Genomic DNA, 23,131 nt, shown 5'->3' with positions numbered 1-23,131 from the left:
AATTGGAACCTTAATTAAAAGTCCCTCAGGGATCACCACAGGTTACCTAGGAGTTTCCTCTGTAAGCTACTATCCTTCCAGCTATCCCCACCAGCTTCCTTTTGTCATATGACCCACTGCTAGATTTCTACTCAGCACACAGCTTTTCCTAGTAGCTCTGCTGCCCCCACCACATGCTACCTTATAGCTTCCAGCAGGTCTGGGTTCTCAGAGGTACATGCTCTGAGAGGTAAATCAGGTACAGGTGAGGCTGAGCCCAAATTCCCTTAAAGGGACCAGCCCACCATGTGACACAAATTAACAGGGGGGCTCCTTAAGTATTATATGGTTGGGAAGGGTCTTTCCTCAGTGAGAATTTTGTTACATCATATTTATTTTAAACGCTCCTCCTCCTTTCTCTTCTTCCCATTTTCCTCCCCCCTTTGTATCTCCCACCTTTCCCTCTCCTTTCACCAAAACTCTTCAAGAAGGGTATTGTCTCATTCAAATTCCTCCCTTCCATTTAATTTTTGAGTCACTATAAATGAGACAGTTCCCTTCTTGGAGAACATCTATCCATCTGATCTCAGCTCACTCTGCCAGTCTATCTACCTACTTCCATTTTTCCCTGTATGACTTTCTTGGCATGGGCTGCATTCACATTCCTTCCTTGTATCCACATATACTTCTACCCCATTTCCCAGTGAGGGAGGTCAGTATAAAAATCTATATAGACAGACAAACAGATAGATCAACAGGTCCCCTTAGGAGGCTCATCAGAGCCTCCCAATCCTTTATGCAAGCATTACAAGGCTAGTGCCCCACTGCTTAGTCCCTACTCTGCTGTGAACTTTGCAGTATTCTTCAGGGACCAACAAACCCCATCCAAAGTCTCTGCCTCAAGGACTTATGATCTAAGCTTGCGTGATCTTGCAAATGCTTATCTGTGTGGGTAACTTTTCACACATGAACAATCCTACTGAACTCAATTCATGTGCATTGCACACAAAGTTAATCATACCTGACTATCTGCATGATCAAGGCTTAAACAAATAAACAGAGGGTGAGGGAAAATGTGGAGATACAATATATAAATTATCTCAAACCATCTATCAATCTTGCCATCAATTATTGGTTAGGTTCTTGTTGGAATCACAGCAAAAGCAAATATTCAGGGGGGATTTGAATGCTGAAAGGATAGCAGCCTTGTGGCTATTATTATTTAAATAAGAAACTACTCTCCTTCTTATCCACCCGCATTTATATGCAGGTGTGAAAAATCTGAAGGTAGTTCTCATAAGAATTTTGTTTTTAAGATGAAATATTGGGAAAATAACAGAACATTTTAGATGAAGGCAACTTTAATTAATGTGTACTGTTGGGTGGCATATCTTAAACATGGGCGGTGCACATAAAGAGGCTTGGGAAGGCTAAGCCTCCCCAAAATAAAAAAGGCTGGCCATGCAAGGGGTACATGCCAGATGTGGCGCGGATCACCTCCTTTTGGAGGCGTGCCTGTCTGCCAGGTAGGAGTGCCGGGAGCTCCCTAGAAGTGGCAGGGCCACGGATGCCCGGACTGTGGCCCTGCCCCTGAGGCCCCACCCCCACTTTGCCTCTTACCCCCCACATTTCCCCAGCACGGCACTCCAGCTCTGCCCACCTGCAGGCATGTCTCTGGGCTGTCTGCAGTGCTGCGATTGGTCAGGTGGGGAGCCCAGGGCAGGATGCAGGTGGGGTGGTGTCATCATGGCTGCCAGCCTGCACCCAGCTCCCTTCAGCACTGACCCAGGGAGTCGGTGCTTTCCTGGCTTGGTTGGAGCCTGTCGCCCCTCAGTGGTGGAAACCAAAAGAGCCACTGCAAGGGGAAGTGGCGGTGGCTGTGGAGCTCCTGCTTCCCAAGGGCTAGCTCCGGCTTAACCCAAGCTCCCCAGGCAGCCACACCCTCGAGCTGCCCTGCCTCCCCTAGCAGCAGCATGGCCCTCTCCCCTTCCCTGCCCAGGGCCTCACGGGCTGTGAGTGGGGGGAAAGGGCTGGACTGAGCCCTGGGGGTGTGTGCTGGGGCAGCAATGAGCCCTGGGGAGGGGGCAGTAAGGAGCACAGGGGGCCAAAGCTGGAGCAGAAAGGAGCCCAGGGGAGGAGGTGTTGGAATAAATAAGAAGCCATGGGCGGTGAGGCAGCAGTGAGGAGCTCATGTGGGATGTGAGAGGAAAGTGAGGAGCCCGAGGGGGCAATGAAGAGCCCACAGAAAGCATAAGGCCGGGTCAGGCAGTGGAGTGAGGGGAGGCCTTGGGGGGAAGAGGTAGAATGGGGGCGGGGCCATGATCTGGGCACCAGTGGCCCTCCCACGTCTAGAGAGCTTCCAGCGCTCCGTAGCCTCCCCAAAGGAAAGACTCACGCACTGCCTATGCTATTTTCATTGCTTTCTGAAGTGTTTGAAGTTTCCTGGTAGGGGCATTTTATTCTCTAGAGACTTTGATTTCTGTAATATTGCAGAATATTGTGTTTAATGAACTGTACTGCCAGAATTCACCAGCAACTTACACAGCATTTCTAATGTAAAACCAACTCATTTAAATGTCACTGACAAAAAATCTATGAAACATTTGTAGTGTAAACTGTCTGAAAAGAAATGGGAATTATTTTCAAAGGGATGTTGTTTTGATTAAAGCTTTAATCAAAATTCTGATTTTCTAAATGGCTCCCTGCTGTTTAACCAAAAGAAACAATATGACTTTTCTTAATATTGCATTGCTAGGATGGCTTTATTCATCAAAATTAAAGAACCATCTCAGCTACCTTATGAATTCCCTATATAGCTAGTGATGATCTCAGTAAAAATATTCAGGGACTTTAAGAGAAGCAGTTCCAATTTCTGTATAAATGCACTATAAGCTTTGAAGGTTGGAAAAGAAAAAGCTTCCCTGCTATATAAAAGAGAATGAGAGAGAGCAAGACACTTAGGGTCAGCTCCTCTGATGGTGTTCTGATCTACAACAACAGACTGTTGCCTAGCTACTGCATTGGAGGGAGTGTGATTAGGGAAATATATGCTTGCCCAGAAAGTTTCTTTCTTCAACAGATCTCTAAGGGATTTCCCTGAGTTTTAAAAATCCTTCCACCAAAAGTCTACGCTTAAATTATGAAAGTGTCACAGTCTGACTAAACCAAGCACAATGTTTTCACATAAATTAAGATGAAACATTCCTCACTGGCACCTATGATCTCCATAGGCCACATCTTTGTATTGAAGACACGGGCAGCTGCAACCTACTTATTTTATGTTGTGTTCAAAGCATCCACAGATGTTAGATAAAAACATCAATACTCTTGCTAGAAGATTGCAATGTAACACCACTTTATTTATTAGAATTCAGAAGGATAACACATATGAACCAAAAACAGAGAGAGGAAACAGGCTGCTCACTCAGGCAGTGAGGTACAACTCACTTCACCTTGCTTTAAGGCAGATCTTTCCAGATGGACTATCCGTTGGCTGACGCAGATGGCCCAGATCATATAGTTTCCCTCAGAGCCTCCTAACCTGCAAGCAAGACCAGAAAATCCTTCACATTTAAAATAGGGTTGCCAATTTTGGTTGGACGTATTCCTGGAGGTTTCATTACATGGCGTAATCTTTAATTAAAAATTAATCTTTAATTTCTGGAGACACCAGGACAATCCTGGAGGGTTGGCGACCCTAATTTACGGTAACTGTTGTCATTTTCAACCACTTTCCAATACGCCATATTTTATTAATGGCCTCTGTCTCCTAAGAAGTGATCAACTTGGCTGGGCAAAGTTTTGGCTAAACAAGAACTACATGTTCATAATTAACTACAGATTTAAAGACGTTAACTATAGAATAATTTCAGGCTGTTTATCAAATTCCCCAAATCTTATTCTAACAGTATTAAAAATGAGGAAATATTTTTTAAAAAGGAGAACGAGAAGGATATGGTCCTGTGGAGATTTTGATATTTGTTGAGCTTTCTGGAATACTGTACAATATTCTGTGATAATAATTATTTGGAGCCAGATTTTTTAAAAGATATTTAGATATTTTAAGTGGAAGATAGGCACCTAGTGGAATTTTTGAAGTGCCTAAGCGCCTCTCTTTTAAAAATCTGGCCCTTTGTAGCTACATGTTAACACATGGTAATGATTCCCCACTATTGATGATGTGGCAAATAACTTCTCTCTCTCTGTACTTAGAACTGATTACTGAGATGCACTAGCTCGTATAACAACGGTCTTGCCTCTGGAATGCAAACTGCTCAGTAGTTTTTAGATAGATATGGAAAAAAGGAACATAAAGGGCATGTCAGTGCAAAGCATGGAAATAATACCTTGCATTTTTCTCTGTTACTACTGAAGAGTGGGTGACTACATCTCTGCTGAAAATTCACCTACTAACAACTACCTTAAAACCAAACTTGAGCTGGGATGCCAGAAAAAAAAAGTGGAAATAAATATAGTCTAAATCCGAGAAAAATGTCTATTTCCCATATGTTAACTACCCAAAACAGCTTTGTAAGATGGAACTGAGCTTATTGGATCCTGTAAATGTCAGAAGATTTATGGGGATATTGGAGATTTTAAGTACTTCTGTGAGAATTTCCCCCAAGATCAATAGCTTCTGTGAGATGGTAGGAAGGCACTTTAAAAGGATCCTAAGAGACCATCTGGCAGAAGATTTAGTCATTGCTCTGCTAGACCATTTAGCATAAGAAGAGGATGTTGGGGGTAACCCTCAAATATTTACTTTTTCTTCCACTCATTATCAGCAACACACATATATTGCTCTGGTTGGTTCAAATCTGATGCCCTACACCACCAAGGCAGCAAAATACAAGGAGTATTTCATATGTGGGGGATGGAAGAAATTAACTCAAAGGGTGCACTTGTGAGAGGTAATCATCAACTCAACAGGAAAGGCATGGCATAGTTCCTGACATGCTATACAAACCAGGCTCCAGTCCTGTCCTCTGCAGGCTCCCCGACATCCACCTGGAACCTCACTGAAGTTAATGGCCAATGTGAAGCCAGGTACAGCACTGGGGCTTTAGACTGCAGTTCTATGATGTTATGAAAGAGTGGACACTGCCAACTAACCCTGAAAGGCCGGTCCCTTTTCCCAATTATTAATGGATATAAATGCTGCTGCTTGCATTTGTTAGGGGACTACCAGCAGACAATTATGTTTGCTTAAAATTGCTGAATAGTGAGCTCTAGGCCTTGATACACTTTATTGACCTGGGATTTCAGGTGATTATAAGTGATAAATTTCCCAGGCAGGGCATGTGAACTGTGACATGCAGCTTCCTCTACCACGAATGGGAGTTACAGAGACAAGGTGGGTGAGGTAAGATGTTTTATTGGACATTGTCAGGACGGGTTCCATTCCTAGTTTGGGTGGGATGCTGGACCAGAGCCAAAAGAGGCTCCATATGGTCCCTGTGCTGGGGTAAATCCTGGGAACTGGGGAATGCTGGCCAATCAGCACCCCTCTCCACTAGTTGGCCAAGGGGTTCCAGAGACTCTCATGGGAGCAGCTATTGTCCCTTAGCAAGTGCCTTCCTCCCTTGCTACTGGGACTGTCCTCCTTTCACCACCGGCCCCATCAATTTCCACCAACCATTGATGTGGGTGGGTGGCATTTTTCATGGAATGCTAAACCAGGACAGCATCTTAGAAATCCAATTTAAACAAAAATATTAAGAAACAGCTACAATCCTATCAAGTCTCCTTATCAGTTTAACTGGTAACTCTCACTTCATGAATGTAAATAAATGCAAAACACTTTCTGGGTATAAAACTCAAATGTATGTTTATAGTTGTCTTTCACATGTTACTGGAATCAACCAGCTAAATAACTCACTCACTGTCCACTTGTAGCTACAACCAAGCAAGCATTCCATGTTCCAAAGATAATTTAAAGGGAAGGTTTCTCTAGCCTACACTTTTGTAACTGTTTCTGGGATGTTTAGGGAAATTTAGGAGAGGCAGAGGGAAGAGAGAACTTTGATCTGCAGTACATCCAGGAGAGACCAAAAACATCTGATCAGTGGGGATATAGAATTTTGATACCATAAATGAAGACTTTTGTGCAATTTTTAAAAACTGAATTAAAAGTAAGATTTCAGATGGGTATCAAATAGCTTTCTGGCTTCTGTATTCCTACAATTGCTTATGCAATTTATCTTGTTCTGAGAACAAATGTGAGTAGATTTAGCTGTATATGGTATGAATGTGACCAGGAGCAACACAGAATGACCATTTAAAGGAAAGATTGCTCTGCCTAGAAATGCATCAGCAAACAGATAAGCTAGCTTCTCTTCCAAATACTGAGTTAAGGATACTCCCACACCTTTTGTTATAGGCATTATGTCATACATGATCCTCTGCTTTGCAGATTTAAGGCCCAACACTTAAACAAATTCTTAGATTTGAGCATGGAATAGTCTCATTGACTTAACTAAACTACTCATGTTCCTAAAGTTAAGCATGTGCTTAAATGGTTTTTGGATCCAATTATACAAAGTGCCGACCTTCTGAGGCCTTGTCTTTATTAGGAAAAAAGGGGTGTTCTTAACTTGAAATAGCTAAATTGAGTTAACTAACGTAGGATAAAATCCTAGTGAAGACAAAACTAGGGTACCCCATAGTCTTTAACTTGACCTGCTAACTTGTTTGAACACTACACACTGCCTTGTCTTCACCAGGGTTTTACCTTGAGGTAAGAACTCAGCTATTTTCCTAGCGAAGACACAGCCTGAGAATTGTTGCATGGCCATAACTCCCACCTTAGTCAAGAGGCATTCAGTACCACATACGAACAATCTCTAGACTATGCGCACATCCAGAAAAATAGGTGTGTTCTTACAGTCAGATAGCTAACATGTTGTAAGATCTTAGTGTAGACAGGCCAAATTGTAGTTTTACCTCGATGGAGCTGGATGTGTTAACTATCTATTATAAAAATCCATACTTTCTTCCTGCTGTTAGAAATGGCCTTAGAGAAAGGCAATGTAAAATAATTATCTGAACCACCATTAATATACTTATAGTATTTCACTATCCATCAATCTATACCGGTGTGATGCTCTCCTGGGGCACTCAGAGCTACATTGTTACACCTCTCTGCCTCAGCAAGAGAGCTTTGCTGGAGCTTAAACTGTGTGACATCTCCCTGCCACACCAGTCCGTCTGCCTTGCCAGCAAACTCCTTGAGACTCTGCCAGTCTAAACCTTGCCTTGCAGATAATATTCAGTGAACCCCAGTCTCTGAGTTCCTGCAGTGTCCAGTCCCTTTCACTGGACACCTAGAAATTATTGAGTCTGCTGTTTCCAAAGAGACAGAACACACAGCAGCCTATTAACACACTGAGGATATTCTCTTTACCTAAATACACAGCTCTAAGATGGTGTATAGTAAAATTAAGAATAAGTTCACTAATAAAAAACAGATTAATGTGATACTAAGGAGATAAACAGAAAATGGTTACAAAACCCCCCAAAATAAAACACATTTCTAGTGTCCAAGACAACTTAAACAAACTACAATCTGCCTGTACGGCTTTTTCACTTACATCAAGCTACCAGCAACTCCAGCCCTTCCAACAGGATGATCAAAGAAGCACAGAATCAGATTGTGCTGCCCCCTCTGCAATGGATAACTAACGGGTTCTCTCTCCTTTTTAATAGTCCAGTAAACCTTTGAAATGTATTCTTTTGAAGTGTATCCCCAGATAAAGTTAGTCTCCCTTTCTGTTTGTCTCTTCCTGTTGTCTTCTCACCCCTGTTGACTTGTGTGTAAATGTTAGTCTTATTTCTGGCATCACCTTGCTCAATTATATTGAAGACACAGGCAAATCAACATTCCTTTGTCTAAGACAAGCTTTTTTATCAAGTCTGTGCACAAAACGTATTTTAGGAATATATTTCCAACACACATACATAACTCTTTACACACCATCCATCCATACTTCACACAATGATATTCATGACCAGCGTGTCACCAGTTACGACACCTTACTTGATACACTTTTATAGTACAATAATATTGTATACAATCTATTGATTCAGTTGCTTATGGGGGGTGGGGGGGGGTTTAGAACCCCTGTTCTCCCCTTGGGTTGCCTAGACCTTTATTTTCATAGATACAAATATTTTGTGCCATATTTATACCACAGGATAAAGGAGTCCTTAGGACACGTAATATAATCCATTGCTGTGCAACCTCTGTTAAAGGATTACATGGGAATTCAATACCATAAGAAAGCTAGGTTAATGGGTGCTGTAGCAACTCCTAACTCAGATACTATTTTTTTTCCTGATTGTAATGTCTCAACCCCAGCAGCTATATTCTTACTTGAATAAATGGGTGTTGGAGATGTACAATTTGTAAAGTCACTGAAAAATGGTACTTATGTGTAGTATCCAAGACTAAAAGCTAGAATGAGAAAAGAGTTACTGAGACTAAATCCCTTACTAGCCATTTCTTTTATGCATTTAATGGCTGATTTACTTTTAAGCTTTACTACTTTTTATCAACGCTTACATTACAGACAAAATGTAAGACATTTCAGATAAAAATATTAAATAAAGATACTTGAAATAATAGTTTGAATTTGGTCCAAATTTATTTTGAAAATCAGCCAGTTGTTAAAAGTTGTCTGCTTGTCTGCAAACTTTGTGCAGTTGGCTAGGACCAGTAAAATGCCATGATGGCTAAACAGCAGAGTAAAACAGGTGTTTGAAAGGCAAAAAGGCATCATTTAAAAATTGGAAATCAAATCCTACTGAGAAAAATAAAAAGGAACATAAACTCTGGCAAGTCAAATGTAGAAATATAAGAAAACAGGCCAAGAAAAACTTTGAAGACCAGCTAACAAAGGTCACAAACACTAACTGCAAAAAAAAATTATTATTGTTATTTTTAAGTACATTAGAAGCAGGAAGCCTGTCGAACAGTCAGAGGGACCACTGGATGATCAAGATGCTAAAGGAGCACTCAAGGAAGACAAGGCTGTTGAAGAGAAGCAAAATGAATTCTTTGCATCGTCTTCACAGGAGAGGATATGGAGGCGATTCCCACACCAGCAACATTCATTTTAAGCATAGGCAGCAAGTATAATAGCCTAGGGCAGGCTCAGCCTTCCCAACCAGCCACCGCTGGAAGCTCCTCTGCCTCTCTGCCCCTCCCACACTCCACTCCCACTTTCTACATGCCACTGTGGGAGGAGTCAGCCTGGCCCACCCTCAGTGGCCGCTTCTGAATCTGCACATGGCAGACCCAGCCCAGGACAGGCTCAGCGCTGCAGCTACCAGCCTCCAGCGCTGCAGGGAACATAGCGTGGAGCCTGGCACGGGCAGGGTCTGGGCTGCACCCCTGGAAAGCAAAGGGTACCCACCCTCCCTGGTGGCGCAAAGTCCAGATGGCATGGGGGGTCCAGGCAGTCCCTGCTCCCACTCGGCCCCTTCCTCCGAGGTCCCTTGCCACTCATGCTTCTTTGTCCTCTCCCATGAGAGGCACAAGTGGTGGGTCGGCAGTGAAGAGGCACAAGTGACGAGTGGGGGAGGGGGCTGAGCAGAAGCAGGACCCACCTGGATCCCCCGTGCCAGCTGGGCTCCATGCCACCAAGAAGAGCGGGCATCCTTTGCTTTCTAGGGGCACAGCCCCAGCCCCGCCCACACCAGGACCCGGGCTGTGTTCCCTGCAGCACTGGAGGCCAGTAGCTGGGGCTCCCAGAGCGGGCCATGCCAACTCCTCTCGCGGCAGCATGTGAAGGCCAGGGACAGGGCAGGAGTGGAGCATGGGTGGGACTTTCTGGGACAGGGTGGAGCCACAGAGGAAGGGTCAGCACTCCCCTGCTCAGTTTTCCCAAAGGCAGGCGTAATGTGCCGCCCATGATTTTAAGTGACAAATTTTAGGAACTGTCCCAGATTAAGAGGTCAGTGGAGGAGGTTTTGGAACAAATTGATAAATTAAACAGTAGTAGGTCACCGTGACCAGATGGTATTCACCCAAGAGTTCTAAAGGAACCCAAATATGAAATTTTAGAACTACTGACTACTCCTCGGGGAATTCTGCACCACTGTGCACATGCAGAATTCATGTCTCCCACAGATATTTTTTTCTCCGCATAATAATACATTCTGTTGGAGAGGCACTGCAATTACACTTTCACCCATCAGGGGCTACTGTGGCACTAGAAGAGAGGGCAGCTGGCTCACAAGCTGGAGCAGCCAGCCATGGTGAGGGAGACAGTAGAGGCTGCTTTTCTCACAGTGACATGCCTGCAGGGCCAGGTGAGGGGGAATAGTATATGCATGGACAGATAGAGTGAGGCACAAAGGGTTGCTGGGAGCTTACCTGTGGGGTTCAGAAGGGCTAGTGGGGGGCATACTGGGGTGGGGGCACAGGAGCTAATGGGGTGACAGTATTGAGTCAGTGGCTGAATGGGAGTGGAGTGCAGGGACACATGGAGATGGGGGAAGGAGGATATAGGGAAAGATAGGGATGGGGCAGATGTGCCTGACTGAATGGGAGAGGCGAGGAGTCAGCTAGGCTTTGCATGGGGGTGGCTCCCCAAGTCCCTAACAAACCCTTCCCCAACAAAACCTGTTCTATACTCCCCCACACCCCGCACGCCCAAAAACCCTCCAGGTTCACTTCCAGGATCCCAGCAATTACTTCCCCAACTCCTCCATGACCCCTGACTCCCTCAAGCCTTTGCACTGTTTCTGAGAGGTGCAGGAAATATGTTTCTGTCTTATAGTTTAAATGAATTATTACTCAAAGTTCTGTATTAATATGCCTAGTAAGGAATCTATTTGTCAAAAAACATTCCCTGAATCCTTTTTGTTGTCTGTATTCTTACAGACATACTTGCTGAGGGGTATTTTGAAATCAATTACCAAAATAATTGAAATTGGCCTGATTATATTGTGTTATTTTGACAAATAAAATATACAAAATTTTAAAATATTGTGCACAGAATTTTTAATTTTTTGGCACAGAATTCCCCCCAGGAGCGGTACGTAACCTATTGCTTAAATCAGCTTCTGTACCAGATGATTGGAGGATAAGCTAATGTAACACTTACTTTTAAAAATTGCTCTAGAGGCGATCCTGGCACTTACAGACCACTAAGCCTAACGTCAGAACCAGGCAAATTAGTTAAAACTGTAGTAAAGAATTAAATTATCAGACCCATAGATAAACATGGTATGTTGGGAAAGAGTTAATATGGTTTTGGGAAATCATGCCTCTATTAGAATTTTTTGAGGGGATCAGCAAGCATGTGGAGAAGGGTGATCCAGTTGATATAATGTACTTGGAGTTTCAGAAAGTCTTTGACAAAGTCCCTCACCAAAGGCTCTTAAGCAAAGTAAGCAGTCATGGAATAACAGGGAAGGTGCACTCATGGATCAGTAAAGATAGGAAACAAAGGACAGGAATAAATGGTCAGTTTTCACAGTGGAGAGCGATAAGTAACAGGGTCCCCCAAGGATCTGTACTGGGCCCAGTGCTATTCAACATATTCATAAATGATCTGGAAAAAGGAGTGAAGAGTGAGATGGCAAAGTTTGCAGACAATACAAAATTACTCAAGATAATTAAGTCCAAAGCAGACTGTGAAGAATTACAAAGGGATCTCACAAAACTGGGTGACTGGGCAACAAAATGGCAGAAGAAGTTCAGTGTTGATCAGTGCAAAGTAATGCACACTGGAAAACTTAATCTCAGCTATACATACAAAATGATAGGGTCTAAATTAGCTGTTACCACTCAAGAAAGAGATTTTGGAGTCACTATGCATGGTTCTTTGAAAACATGTGCAGTGGCAGTCAAAAAAGCTAACAATATTAGAAACGATTAGGAAAGGGACATATTAGGCAGAAAATATCATAATGCCACTATATTAATCCATGGTATGCCCACACCTTTGAATACTGCTTGCAGTTCTGGTCACCCCATCTTAACGAAAGCTATTACAATTGGGAAAAGTACAGAGAAGGGCAACAAAAATAATTAAGGGTATTGAACAGCTTCCATACAAGGAGAGATGAAGAAGACTGGGACTGTTCAACCTAGAAAAGAGACAACTAAGAGGGAATACGATAGAGGTCTATAAAATCATGAATGGTACGAGAAAATAGGGAAGTGTTATTTACCCCTTCACATAACATACAAACCAGGGGTCACTGGATTACATTGACAGGCAGCAGATTTAAAACAAACAAAAGGAAGTAGTTCTTCACATAACACACAATCAAGCTGTGGAACTCGTTGCTATGGGATGTTGTGAAGGCCAAAAACATAATTGGGTTCAAAAAGAATTAGATAAGTTCATGGAGGATAGGTCCATCAATGGCTATTAGCCAAAATCATCAGGGCGCAACACCATGCTCTGGGTGTACCTAGACCTCCAACTGCCAGAAGCATCTGGCCATTGTCAGAGACAGGATATTGGGCTAGATGGACCATTGATTGGTTTGACCCAGAGTATCTGTTTTTAATGTTCTTATGATTGATAACTACTGCAGTAGCAAGAAAATAATTTAAATACATAAAAATGCAAAGGATTCCAAGAAGTTAAATGATATTTTTCCAATGCCTATCACCAAGGAATAACTTGCATAACTTTCAAGAGATTGGCTTTCAACAAATTACTAGAAATATTTTATTATTCTATTGCTAAGAGGCTGTGGTAAAGCTATTACCACATTAAATTGTGTGAATTTTGTGACTAAGGCTATGTCTTATATGCCACCGTCAGATCAACTTATCTGGATCGACTGAGCGGTCAGTGAAGACCCACTTAGTCAATCCAGAAATCGACGTATTAAGACCACCTTCTCAAGTGGCGTAGCGCTGCGTCGACAGGAATGCGGTTCCCATCGGCACAGTGCAGTGAAGACAGCGCGCAGAACAGAAGTACAGAAGTCGACGGGAGTTTTTTGCGTAGTTTGCGTAACTCTGGTCGACTGCCGTCGAATCTCTGAGGTAAGTGAAGACAAGCCCTGAAGCACAGAACTGGGACTCAGGAAAGCTGAGGTTCCTGGTTCTAACATGCAATCTTGTGTGACACTAGACTAAAATACTTTCGTACAGGATTGTAGTGAGGCTTAAGGCCAACATTTACAACGAAGTTAGATACTTACTGTGACATTAAGCATCCCTGGAATTCACACCCTATTGTAATATTATTTGTACAAAATATTCCTTGTGAGGTATCATTTGAAAACTAGTAACTCATTGATCATTAATATTCTTGTATGAGGTAAATATGTACGTGATGGTATTACAAGTTACGAATATTTGCAGGAATTATAACTAAAGTGTGTCTATACCAGGTATATCAAGGGAGTTGTTAAACAGCTCTATCCTAAACAAAGGAATGTGTGTTTACCTCTGTTTACCCATACAGTTTTGCCAACTATCATGATTTAGTCATGAGTCTCTTGATAATTATTGTTTTCCTTAAAGCCTAAGCTCCTGGAGTCAAGAGGATATGTGATAATTTCAGTCTTCATTCTTACAGACAACGTAAGTTTCTAGTCCTTATGGCTGTGGAGAAAGCTTCAAAATGTTACCCCAGTGCACCCTAAAAGCTCAAAAAACAGGAAGGCAAATAAAAAGAACACCAAATCTATTATTTTTACATAATCTCATGATTCTAAAGCCAATCTCATGATTTCTGGTGAACCTGACTAATGATTTTTTAATATTTGGGGTTGGCAGATCCAGCAAGTGAACAAGGGGTGGAGGCAAACCTCACACTAAGAATTGGAGAAGACAGCAAGATGTCTATACACAGAGGAGACAGAAGCTTGGCCTGGGTTTTAATTTTCAGAAGAAAACACTTCAAAGGGTTACTGGCTTATATAGACAGGGGACTGAACCTCACGTGATAAGCAACCAAATCCACTGGATTGTATACAATATAATATGTATTATAGGAGTGGATAAAATGAGGTCTTTTTTGAAAGCTAATGATACATTAGTGATTAATATCATTGTGAAATGTCTGTATTAACACTATAGGAGGAATTATGAATACTCATTGATATTATGTTTTCAAGTGTGTGGCCGAATAAAGGAAGGAACAGTTCCCGTCCAGACAGAAGGGAGGCAGCTATCTCCTATGTAAATCAAGTGTGGTAGAATCAGAACAATGGAAGCCCCATTTACACACACGGGAAAGGGAAACCCACAGGAAGGGAAGAACATCATAAGGTCAGTTTCCTGGTGGACACAGAAAGCTGAGCACACAGGAGGGCTTTCTGCCTTCTGAAGCAAGGTCATTGAACTTGGGGAGATATAAACAAAGACAAAAGCTATCTTTGGCATCCATCACTAGACAGACAAGAGGCCGGAGCTCTTGCATGCTGAGAAAAATAGGTCCTTCAGCCAAGGGCAAGGGGAGATGTTGACGTCTCTGGGAACTGAATATTGGTGAGAAACCTGCTCAGGGAAAGATCTTTCACCTAGGAAGACAAGGGAAGCCAGCACTTTGTACTATGGTGGAAGGTCCTAACTGAGAGAAAATCAGGCAGCACGGGGAAGAAAAATGACTGAGAAAAAACATCTTGAATAACTCCTATGTCTTGCTAGATTAAGTTTTAGACGCATTTTCACTTTTATTTGCTTATAATCATTTCTAACTTTATTCTTCTTACTTAGCATCACTTAACCTATGTCCTAATGTTAACACATTTGTTTTAGTTTACTATAAACCAACTCAGTGTGGTGTTTAAAGGGAAGGGTGTATTCACGCCAGTAAAGTCAATAAGCTGTGATATGTTTTTGTGTCTTTAAAGGAACAAACAAACTATATTATTTCTCTGAACTGTCCAGGAGAGGGCTGGACATTCCAGAGTACATGGTTTTGGAAAAATCTGGGGACTGGGAATGTGTTGGGGTCACCTTGCAAATAGTAATCAAGTCGAATGGAAGCTACAGTGGGACTGTAGATAGACTGCTTGGGTCCCTTACTCCTTCTCCTTGTTCCCTTCCTCCCATACTCAGCCCCCTAGAGGGGTGTGGTGGAGCGCTGGGGTGGTGAGTAGTATCTGTGTGTCACCACTTCTTTCCCCCTTCCTCCCCCAGTTCCTTTGCGGGGAGGAAGCAGGGAGGCTCATAGCCCCGTACCTGGCCAGGGTCGGAGTTCACAGTTTGTGACCCCCACAAACCCATGGGATGACCCCCTGAGAGGTCACAACCCCAACTTTGAGAACCCAGGTTGTATATAAGGAATATCTGTAGAATTCCTAATTCTTGCCAGCTCTGTCAGAATCTCCTTTTAAATGAAAGTCGATCCATTTCCCTCATTGCTGTTCTCTGAAAGCTCATTTGCATTTCTCTGGTTGTCTGAAATGAAAGGGACAATCCTGAGAAGTGCAGAGCACTTACAACTCCTCTTGTAGTCCTCTTGAACTTTAGGGTTCATGTTTTCAATCTTCTCTCTGCAACCAGGACAACTAGAACCTTTATTTTCATTAAAAAAAATAGAGATTCCCACATAATCACATGATCCAGGAGCTGGAACCACATCAGATGTTCAATAAAAATCATGAGAGTTGGTAACAATGTGATGCTTATCACCCTTTCAGTGTTGTACTGGCAAAGAGACTTCTTCACACCATAGGCATATATCAGCCATAGGAAGGTGGAGGTCCAGCTAAACTCTCAAGTAGTGAGAAAGTACCTGTGTTATTGGTTGTTTAAAATTTGAGGGGACTGATATATTGAAAATACTGATTTTTTTATGGGAAGCAAATCAATCTATAGCTTTCTGAACTAACATATGAACATCTTTTCTACAGTGAAGCTCTATGCAGTCACTTGCTCTATGCCACTGGTTCAGTTATCAATCTTTCCAGATTACAGTACCCCTTTCAGGAGTCTGATTCATCTCATGTACTCCAAGTTTCACCTCACTTAAAAACTACTTGCTTACAAAATCAGACATAAAGATACAAAAGGGTCACAGCACACTGTTACTGAACAATTGCTTACTTTCTCATTTTTACCATGTAATTATAAAATAAATCGATTGGAATGTAAATATTGTATTTACATTTCAGTGTGATTCTTGAGCCTGTTTTTCACTTGTGAGCCTTGTCTGAAACCTAAGTCCCAGGCACCGGGGCTGAAGCATGTAACTTCACTTTGTGAGGCCTGTGTGCTGTGGGGCCCCCGGCAACTGCCCTGCTTGCCACCCTCTAATGCTGGTCCTGCACTTGCGATCCCCAAACCCATTCCGTGTCCTCCTGCCCCCAAGAGTTGCAATCCCCACATTGAGAACCTCTGATATCCTGGGAGTATGCAGACGTTTTCCAGAGGGTACATCAACTCATCTAGATATTTGCCTAGTTTTACAATAGGCCACATAAAAAGCACTAGCAAAGTCAGTTCAAGCTAAAATTTCATAGAGACAATGGTTTGTTTATACTGCTCTATATACTATACACTGAGATATAAGTTACAATATTTATATTCCAATTGATTTATTTTATAATTATATAGTAAAAATGAGAAAGTAAGCAATTGTTCAGTAACAGTGTGCTGTGACCCTTTTGTATATTTATGTCTGATTTTGTAAGCAAGTAGTTTTTAAGTGAGATGAAACTTTGGGGTACGTAAGACAAATCAGACTCCTGAAAGGGGTACAGTAGTCTGGAAAGGTTGAGAGCCACTGATCTAGAGGAGTTGAGTACTCCCCGGGGCACATGTACTCCTGGCTGAGAATCTCTCCTGCATGCCATAAGCAGGACTGGTTTGCAAACTCTTTAGATTTTGGTACATCGAACTCATACAATTCCATTATTCAGTATTTAAGATTAAATTAATCATTTTCACACAGTCAAACTGATATTCTTTTACATCACTTACAGATAGTTATTAATAACCACTGCTAATACTATCTGACATTTATATTGCAACTTTCATCCCAAAGGCTTTTCTATGCTTTACAAGCTACGCACATACAGGCAACCTCAGTCCCTTACATGCAAAAAAGGTACAGAGCTGAAGGTACAGAAGCTATGCCATAAGCTTCCTCCTTGTGAGCAGAATTAGCAGTGCTACTATTTGCAAGTATGGGACAGGCAAGTCTAGGACTCCGGTCTGCCCCATGATTAAAAGCAGAGAAACCCAGACAGAGTTCACTGGTCCTCAAAGATGTCTAAGGAGTTAGTACCTAGAGGAAATCTGCCTGGAGATGAGATTGGATGAGGGACTAGAAATAGGCTCTACAGTCAGAGTAACCCCCTCTCCAGCTTCCTCCTCTGCGTGTGATGGATGGCCATCTTTGCCAGTGCCAGGAATAGGTTGATGAGGAAATCTTGCAAATTTGTGGGGTCATGGATGGGGTGTGCCTGAAATAGGAGATGTGAGAAAATGTTCTGCCAGAACCTGTTAGGTTATGGAGGAGCTGGAAGACAGGCTGCAACCCCAATATCCAAAACATTTATTCCTCCAGCCATCACTGAAATAGTGACACCACTGGGATGGATGGTAGGCAGCACTTTAACTACATATAGCAACATTATGCATTAGTTTCAGGTTAAAGGTAGAGGTGAATGCTATATCCGGTTAAAACTGAAGGGGTAATTTACTGTAATGTAATTTTCCAGACTGGAATTTGGCCAGAAGAGGGCCAGTCGAAAAGGCACCTTTTTAGTTGTTAGGCCAAAATGTGACCTAGTTGGACAGTTTTTCCAAACAGAAACACATTTTTTCCGTTGGCCTCACTCTGGCCTCTGAATCGCATGAGAGATATTGTCTGCTCAAACTTTAAGGCCCTTTTATGAAGCCTGCTACTACTTTTGTTGTGTTAATTTGTTTAATTTAAGATGGATGCATCAAGAATCTAAAAAACAAAATGGCAAGAGACTTAAGCCCCAATCCTTCAATGGTCTCTACACAGGCATAGCTTTAATAAGCATCTCAGTGCAATAAAAAAAAAGTGCATAAGGGCCACATCCTAAATACTATGATTTTACTCTTCAGATGTATTTTGATGAGCTTCAGGGATAAATCATCTCAGTTTTAGATGATGTAGCAGTATCCAGAGGGTGAACCCCATTAAAGGCAAAGAAATCATCCCTTCCCGTGAATGCAATGGTGCAATTCTAACAAAGAGCTCTGAGAAGCCTCAGCTATCACTGGCCTTATAAGGGCTTCAGTGGTGGGGACGGCTTTGCACTCAGGTGAATTTTACCCACAATTAATAAAAACAGCCACCAGCTTTTTCTTCCCTAATCTAGAGACAAACTTTACAAAACCCTGTTCTTGTATTTTGGAGTGGAATAAAAGATTTTCTCTCAACATTTATTTGGAATTAAAGATGCTTTAAAGCAAAATGTTGATGCAACTTAAATGTTTGTGGAAGGTAGTGTGCTGAATTTATCTGTGATCTATTTATCCACAGAGAGTTTCAGCAGACTGCCGCACAAATATGCCTCAGGTCTGATGTGGAAGGATCACCTGAAAGGTTGAGCTGGTGATCCTGTGAACTACTAGTGCTGTGAACAATCAATTCTCACTTTTAAAAAATAAAACTAATAAATAATAATGTTACTGCTGCTTTTCAAATGAAAAAAAAACAAACAAACTTTTGAATGTGATCCTTATGGATCAACTAATTAACTCAGCACACCTTGTTGGCTGCTCCACGGTAAATTAGAGTACATGTAAGAGTTTGCTGCTATTTTGAGTCTTCAACCAGAGATAAAGACAACCAGTGACAGTGGCTGAGCCAGTAAATAGAAATGAGGAGCCATTTAAATAAATCTTGCAGTCATCTTTTGTGCATGTGTAGTTGTGGGGCAAGAGAGCAGCAATGTCAAGGATAAATAAAAAATGAACACAGTTAAGCAAGTCATAACCATTACATGCTGATTATAGCTAGGTATTTATATGGGCCTCCTTCGGGTTGTGTAGTAATGAAATGCTACAGCTATTTGGACAAGTAGTTTAAGTTTACTGCAGGATCAAAATGTGTATTCATGTGCAAACGTGCATTCATGTGTGTTTATAACATAAGTAGAAATAAACATTACTATACACTTGCACAAACACAAAACACTTGTGTATATCTTTGTGGACAGCATACATACAACATGCTCCATATTTGTCATTATTTAGGGATGACTGAGGGAGTCACAAGTAGCAAAATATAGTACTTCTGCCCCATGAACATACTTTAAGGATTTCCTACTGTTTCATGTTCATACCATATTTATACATGTGGTAATTTAAATTGAAGTTAGTACTTTTTAATTAATAATGAAGGGAGTGGAGGTTATTAGATTAATGGAACATGAGCAGTCATGTCTCCATGGGTTGTGTTGAGCTTGCATAATAGCTAGAGCAGATAAACCTGTGCTGGAAGTAGTTTTTCCCCTCTCCCCCTTTCATTGACAAAGGTGCAGTGTACAAATAGCTTGGAGAACAGTTACTACTGCTACAGGGTTTGGGTTTTTTTTTTAAACTTTGACATGCTGTAGGGAGGACAAGCTAAACCACTGATGTATTTGCATAGCTCAGGGTTAACTGGCAGGCTCTACTGAGAGAGATGTAAGAGCCCAATGAGCTAGCTTAGCCCATTCTCACCCCCAGCACCTATCCTTTGCTAAGGGAATTGACTCTATTTTTTATTTTCACACACATCCATGATACATGTAGCTTTGATAGCATGTGCTATAAGCAGTAATACATTGCTCACAGCAAAGTTATAGGTTTGTAGGCAATATTACTTCAGAACAAGTAAAAGGTAAGCAAACTCTGATCCTTATGACTTAAGATAAAAGCCGGATGATATTCTCCCGTCTACATAACTTCAGAGTTACATCTTTCTCCTCGTTGTGATAATTAGGACAGGGTGTGCTGGGGACTTGAACGTTAGCCGCAGAGGCAATCTGCTAAGGTTGATTTGTAGCTACGGGGGGGAGCGTTTTGAAATGAAGTTTCTGCACACAGATTCCACCCCAGGTATTTCCTTGGGAGATAAACTAGAACGCCTTCCTCTCCTCCTCTCCTCGAGAGGGGTCATTACAAGATGACATTTCCAAGCAGCATGCAGCCACCCCCATCCTCAGCCCAGCCCCCGCGCTGAGCAGCAGGATTTACCTTGGTGAGTTGGGCAATCTTCTTGCACATTTTCACGTGGAGGTCCTGGTTGCATTCCTCTGTCGAGCTGCAGTGAGCGGCTTCAGATTCATTGCAAGTCCCGGGCTGATGAATCTTGTGTATGCCAGAGGCCATCAGACTTGGAATATTTTAATCTCTCTCTCTAACCAAATGTGTGTGTGTGTTTGTTCTAAGTCCTGCAATTTTAGCACCACTCTTCTCTCCCCTGCTTCCCGTGTGTTGCACAGACACACACACCACCCAGTAGCACTAGAAGAACTTCAGCTCCTAAACAGGGCACCAAGAGCAGCTTCTCCTCTCCTTTTCTATGCAGATGTCCCGATCCTTCAGCAAAACACCCAGGCGAGGAGGCAGACAACAACATGTGCTCCTCCTGCTAAGAATTGTTTTCCCCTCTCTCTTCAAATGGTTGAGCTTCCGCCACGAAAAGATGCCAGTGGCTGTATGCTACAAATTCCCTAGTGGAGACGCTGAGCTAGTCATACAGGCAGCAGCACAGACGTTGCTGGAGATGGATTATAGAGACGCTTTGCAGATAAAATCGTACCACTTTCTTAGGGATGCTTAAGGATGGCAGGGGGCTCTGCTGTTTTACTGCTCAGCTCCATGGTGCAGCAGCAAAGTGAAGTTACTTCAGGAATCTTGTCAGTTTCACTTTGCTGCTCCACTCACAGGGGGAATAGAGCAGCCCCTTCTAGCCAGAGAGCATGTAGGGGGGAGAGTTGAGCAAGTTTGGGTCTGAAGGAGCCAGGCAGTCGATCTGCGAGTTACCTAGAAAGACTGATTAGTTTTCTTTTGGTGCATCAACTGCAGAAACTCTTTACACGCCGTGCCTCGGTTCCAGGTCGTTTTCTCTCTCTGCTGCCCTGCCTTCTGTGCAAGGTGTTTAGGCTTCAGAGACTGCAGAAGAGGCAAGGGAAAGGCCGGGGCATGAACGAAAGACAAACTTGCCCAGCAAGGTTAACGATGCTAGGAAGGGGAAATGAGTCAGAAGGGGGAGAGGAGGAAAGGATCGGTACAGAGTGAAGATAAGGTGAAGGGCTGCTACAAAAGCAACGGGAAGTGTTTAAAAAGCAAGGGGGGGGGGGGAAGGAGAAAGACAAATGGGGAGAACGGAGAGGGAAAGAGAGAGGGATAAAAAGGCAAACAGGGAAAGGCACTCCAGACCCCCGGGCTTTGGAGCATCTGTTGAACCGCAGCCAGTGCAAAAGATGCCGGTGACAGCGGTGACAGCAAGCCGGGGGTCAGAGGCTCCATCCCCTCCCCACCCTCCTTTAAAAAAAAAACCACTTCCCCGTGCTGCTCCTCCTTCCCTGTCTGTGCAAGAGTCTCACCGCTTCGCCCCCGGGGACTATTAGGGGAGAGACACCAGGCACCTCAGTTAACAGCCAGAAGTGGGTGGTGGGGAAGGGGAGACCTCACCCAGAGGATTAGAGATGGGCAGTGTGAGCGACGAACATCCCCTGCTAAGTGAAAAAGCAGGGAGAAGACCGTGATCCCTTGGAACGGCAGAGGAGGATAACCAAGGGTGCAGGAAAGTGTCACCCCAATTCCTGGGGCTGGAGACAGGAAGGGAAGGGAAAACTTCAAAGGGTGGGGACCTTAATGGGGAGTGAGGAAGACCTCAGGACTGGGGGAAAGAAGCCCCAAAGGGAAAGTTGAGTGAAAGACCTCACTGGGATGGGAAGGGGGAGACAAGAAGGAAAACCGGGAAAATGACATAAGTTGGGAGATATTAAAAGGGGGAGACTGGAGAAGCAAAGTTAATCACGGAGTATAAAAAGACACAGATAGAAGGAAAGAAAAAGGGGCTAGTGGAGAAAAAAATTAACTGGTTTATAGGAAATGTAGAGCCAAAATGTTACTTACACACACAGAGTTTAATTTTTATACTGTGTGGCAAGGTACATCGTGGACCTGACTGCCTAGAAGAATACGGTCTTGGGGGACCTGGTTGTGGATTGGGGATGAGCACAGGAACCCAGTGTCCCTACATAGTAGGCAGGGAATAATTTGCTGTGATTTATGATTTCTTACATAAACTATCTATATATGTTTGTTTTACAGGTAGAGCTGGGTGAAATCTTTCAGCTGAAACTTTTTTCATTTAAAAATGTGGCTTTGGGTCAACTGAAACATTTAATGAATTCATGCTGAATTCACCAAATCATTTCAATAAAAAAGCTTTAAAAATTAGAAAAAAGTAACATTTCTGAATTTTCAAAACATTTTTTTGATTTGATAAAATCAGAACATTCTTCAGTTTAAAAAAATTGAATTTTATTTAAAAAATTAAGATGGGTTGAAACTTGAAATCAAAATATTGCATTCAACTCAAAACAATAGGTTTTTTTTTTTTGTTTGTTTTTTGTTTTTCACTTCTTAATTTGCTGAAAGTTTCAAAAAGTTTTGCTTTAGGGTCAGCCAACCCTTAATTTTTTAAATTATTTTATGGAACTGCCCATGACCCAAACCCTCCCCCCAAAAACCTAATTGTCACACAGTTCTATTTATGGGTTAAATGGGAAGTACTCGGGAGCTTTTACGGCCTTATGACTTTGGCATTTTATCAAAACATAAATTTGTCACTAGTAGGTTATTCTCGATCAGATTCCATAAAAATACGAGGTAGACTTACTTATTGTTCATACAGTTTCTTTTGAGATGTCTTGATCTTTTTTAAAGAATTTCAGCAGGCATATCAAGAGTTTTCTGGTGAGACGGAGCCCTACATTTTCTTCTTATTGGTCTGGGATGAGCCTAACAGTGTTATATCAGGGTTCACAAACTGATTCCTAGGTTAGGTCTGTACCTGGGCTAAAACATAGTTGCTGATACCTATAAAAACAGACCAGGCAGAAAAGTTACCTTTTGAAAAGAAATATTCCTTACATATGAAAAATGTTCACTGTATCAATTTTTAATAAATTATAAAGAACAGAATAAGGTCCCAGGACCTTTAAAGTACCTGAGCACCTTTACACAGCA

The 23,131-nt window shown here is 42.3% G+C and overlaps 1 protein-coding gene across 1 annotated transcript in view; it reads right to left on the bottom strand.

Moving 5' to 3' along the window:
- Positions 1-20,412, bottom strand: part of FAM184B (family with sequence similarity 184 member B) — a 73,617-nt gene extending 53,205 nt beyond the window's left edge. The window contains exon 1 of the mRNA XM_067530314.1: positions 20,123-20,412. Coding sequence (XP_067386415.1) covers positions 20,123-20,257 — 135 coding nt within the window. The 5' untranslated portion in view covers positions 20,258-20,412. The remainder of the gene's footprint in view (positions 1-20,122) is intronic.
- Positions 20,413-23,131: the final 2,719 nt, after the last annotated feature.

This window comes from Emydura macquarii, unplaced genomic scaffold (genome assembly GCF_026122565.2).
Source record: "Emydura macquarii macquarii isolate MOO-44397 ecotype Brisbane River unplaced genomic scaffold, CSIRO-AGI_Emac_v2 contig_3062, whole genome shotgun sequence".
Classification (NCBI taxonomy): domain Eukaryota; kingdom Metazoa; phylum Chordata; order Testudines; family Chelidae; genus Emydura; species Emydura macquarii.
The sequence above is the reverse complement of the archived record's forward strand: the minus strand, read 5'-3'. Positions and strand labels throughout refer to the sequence as shown.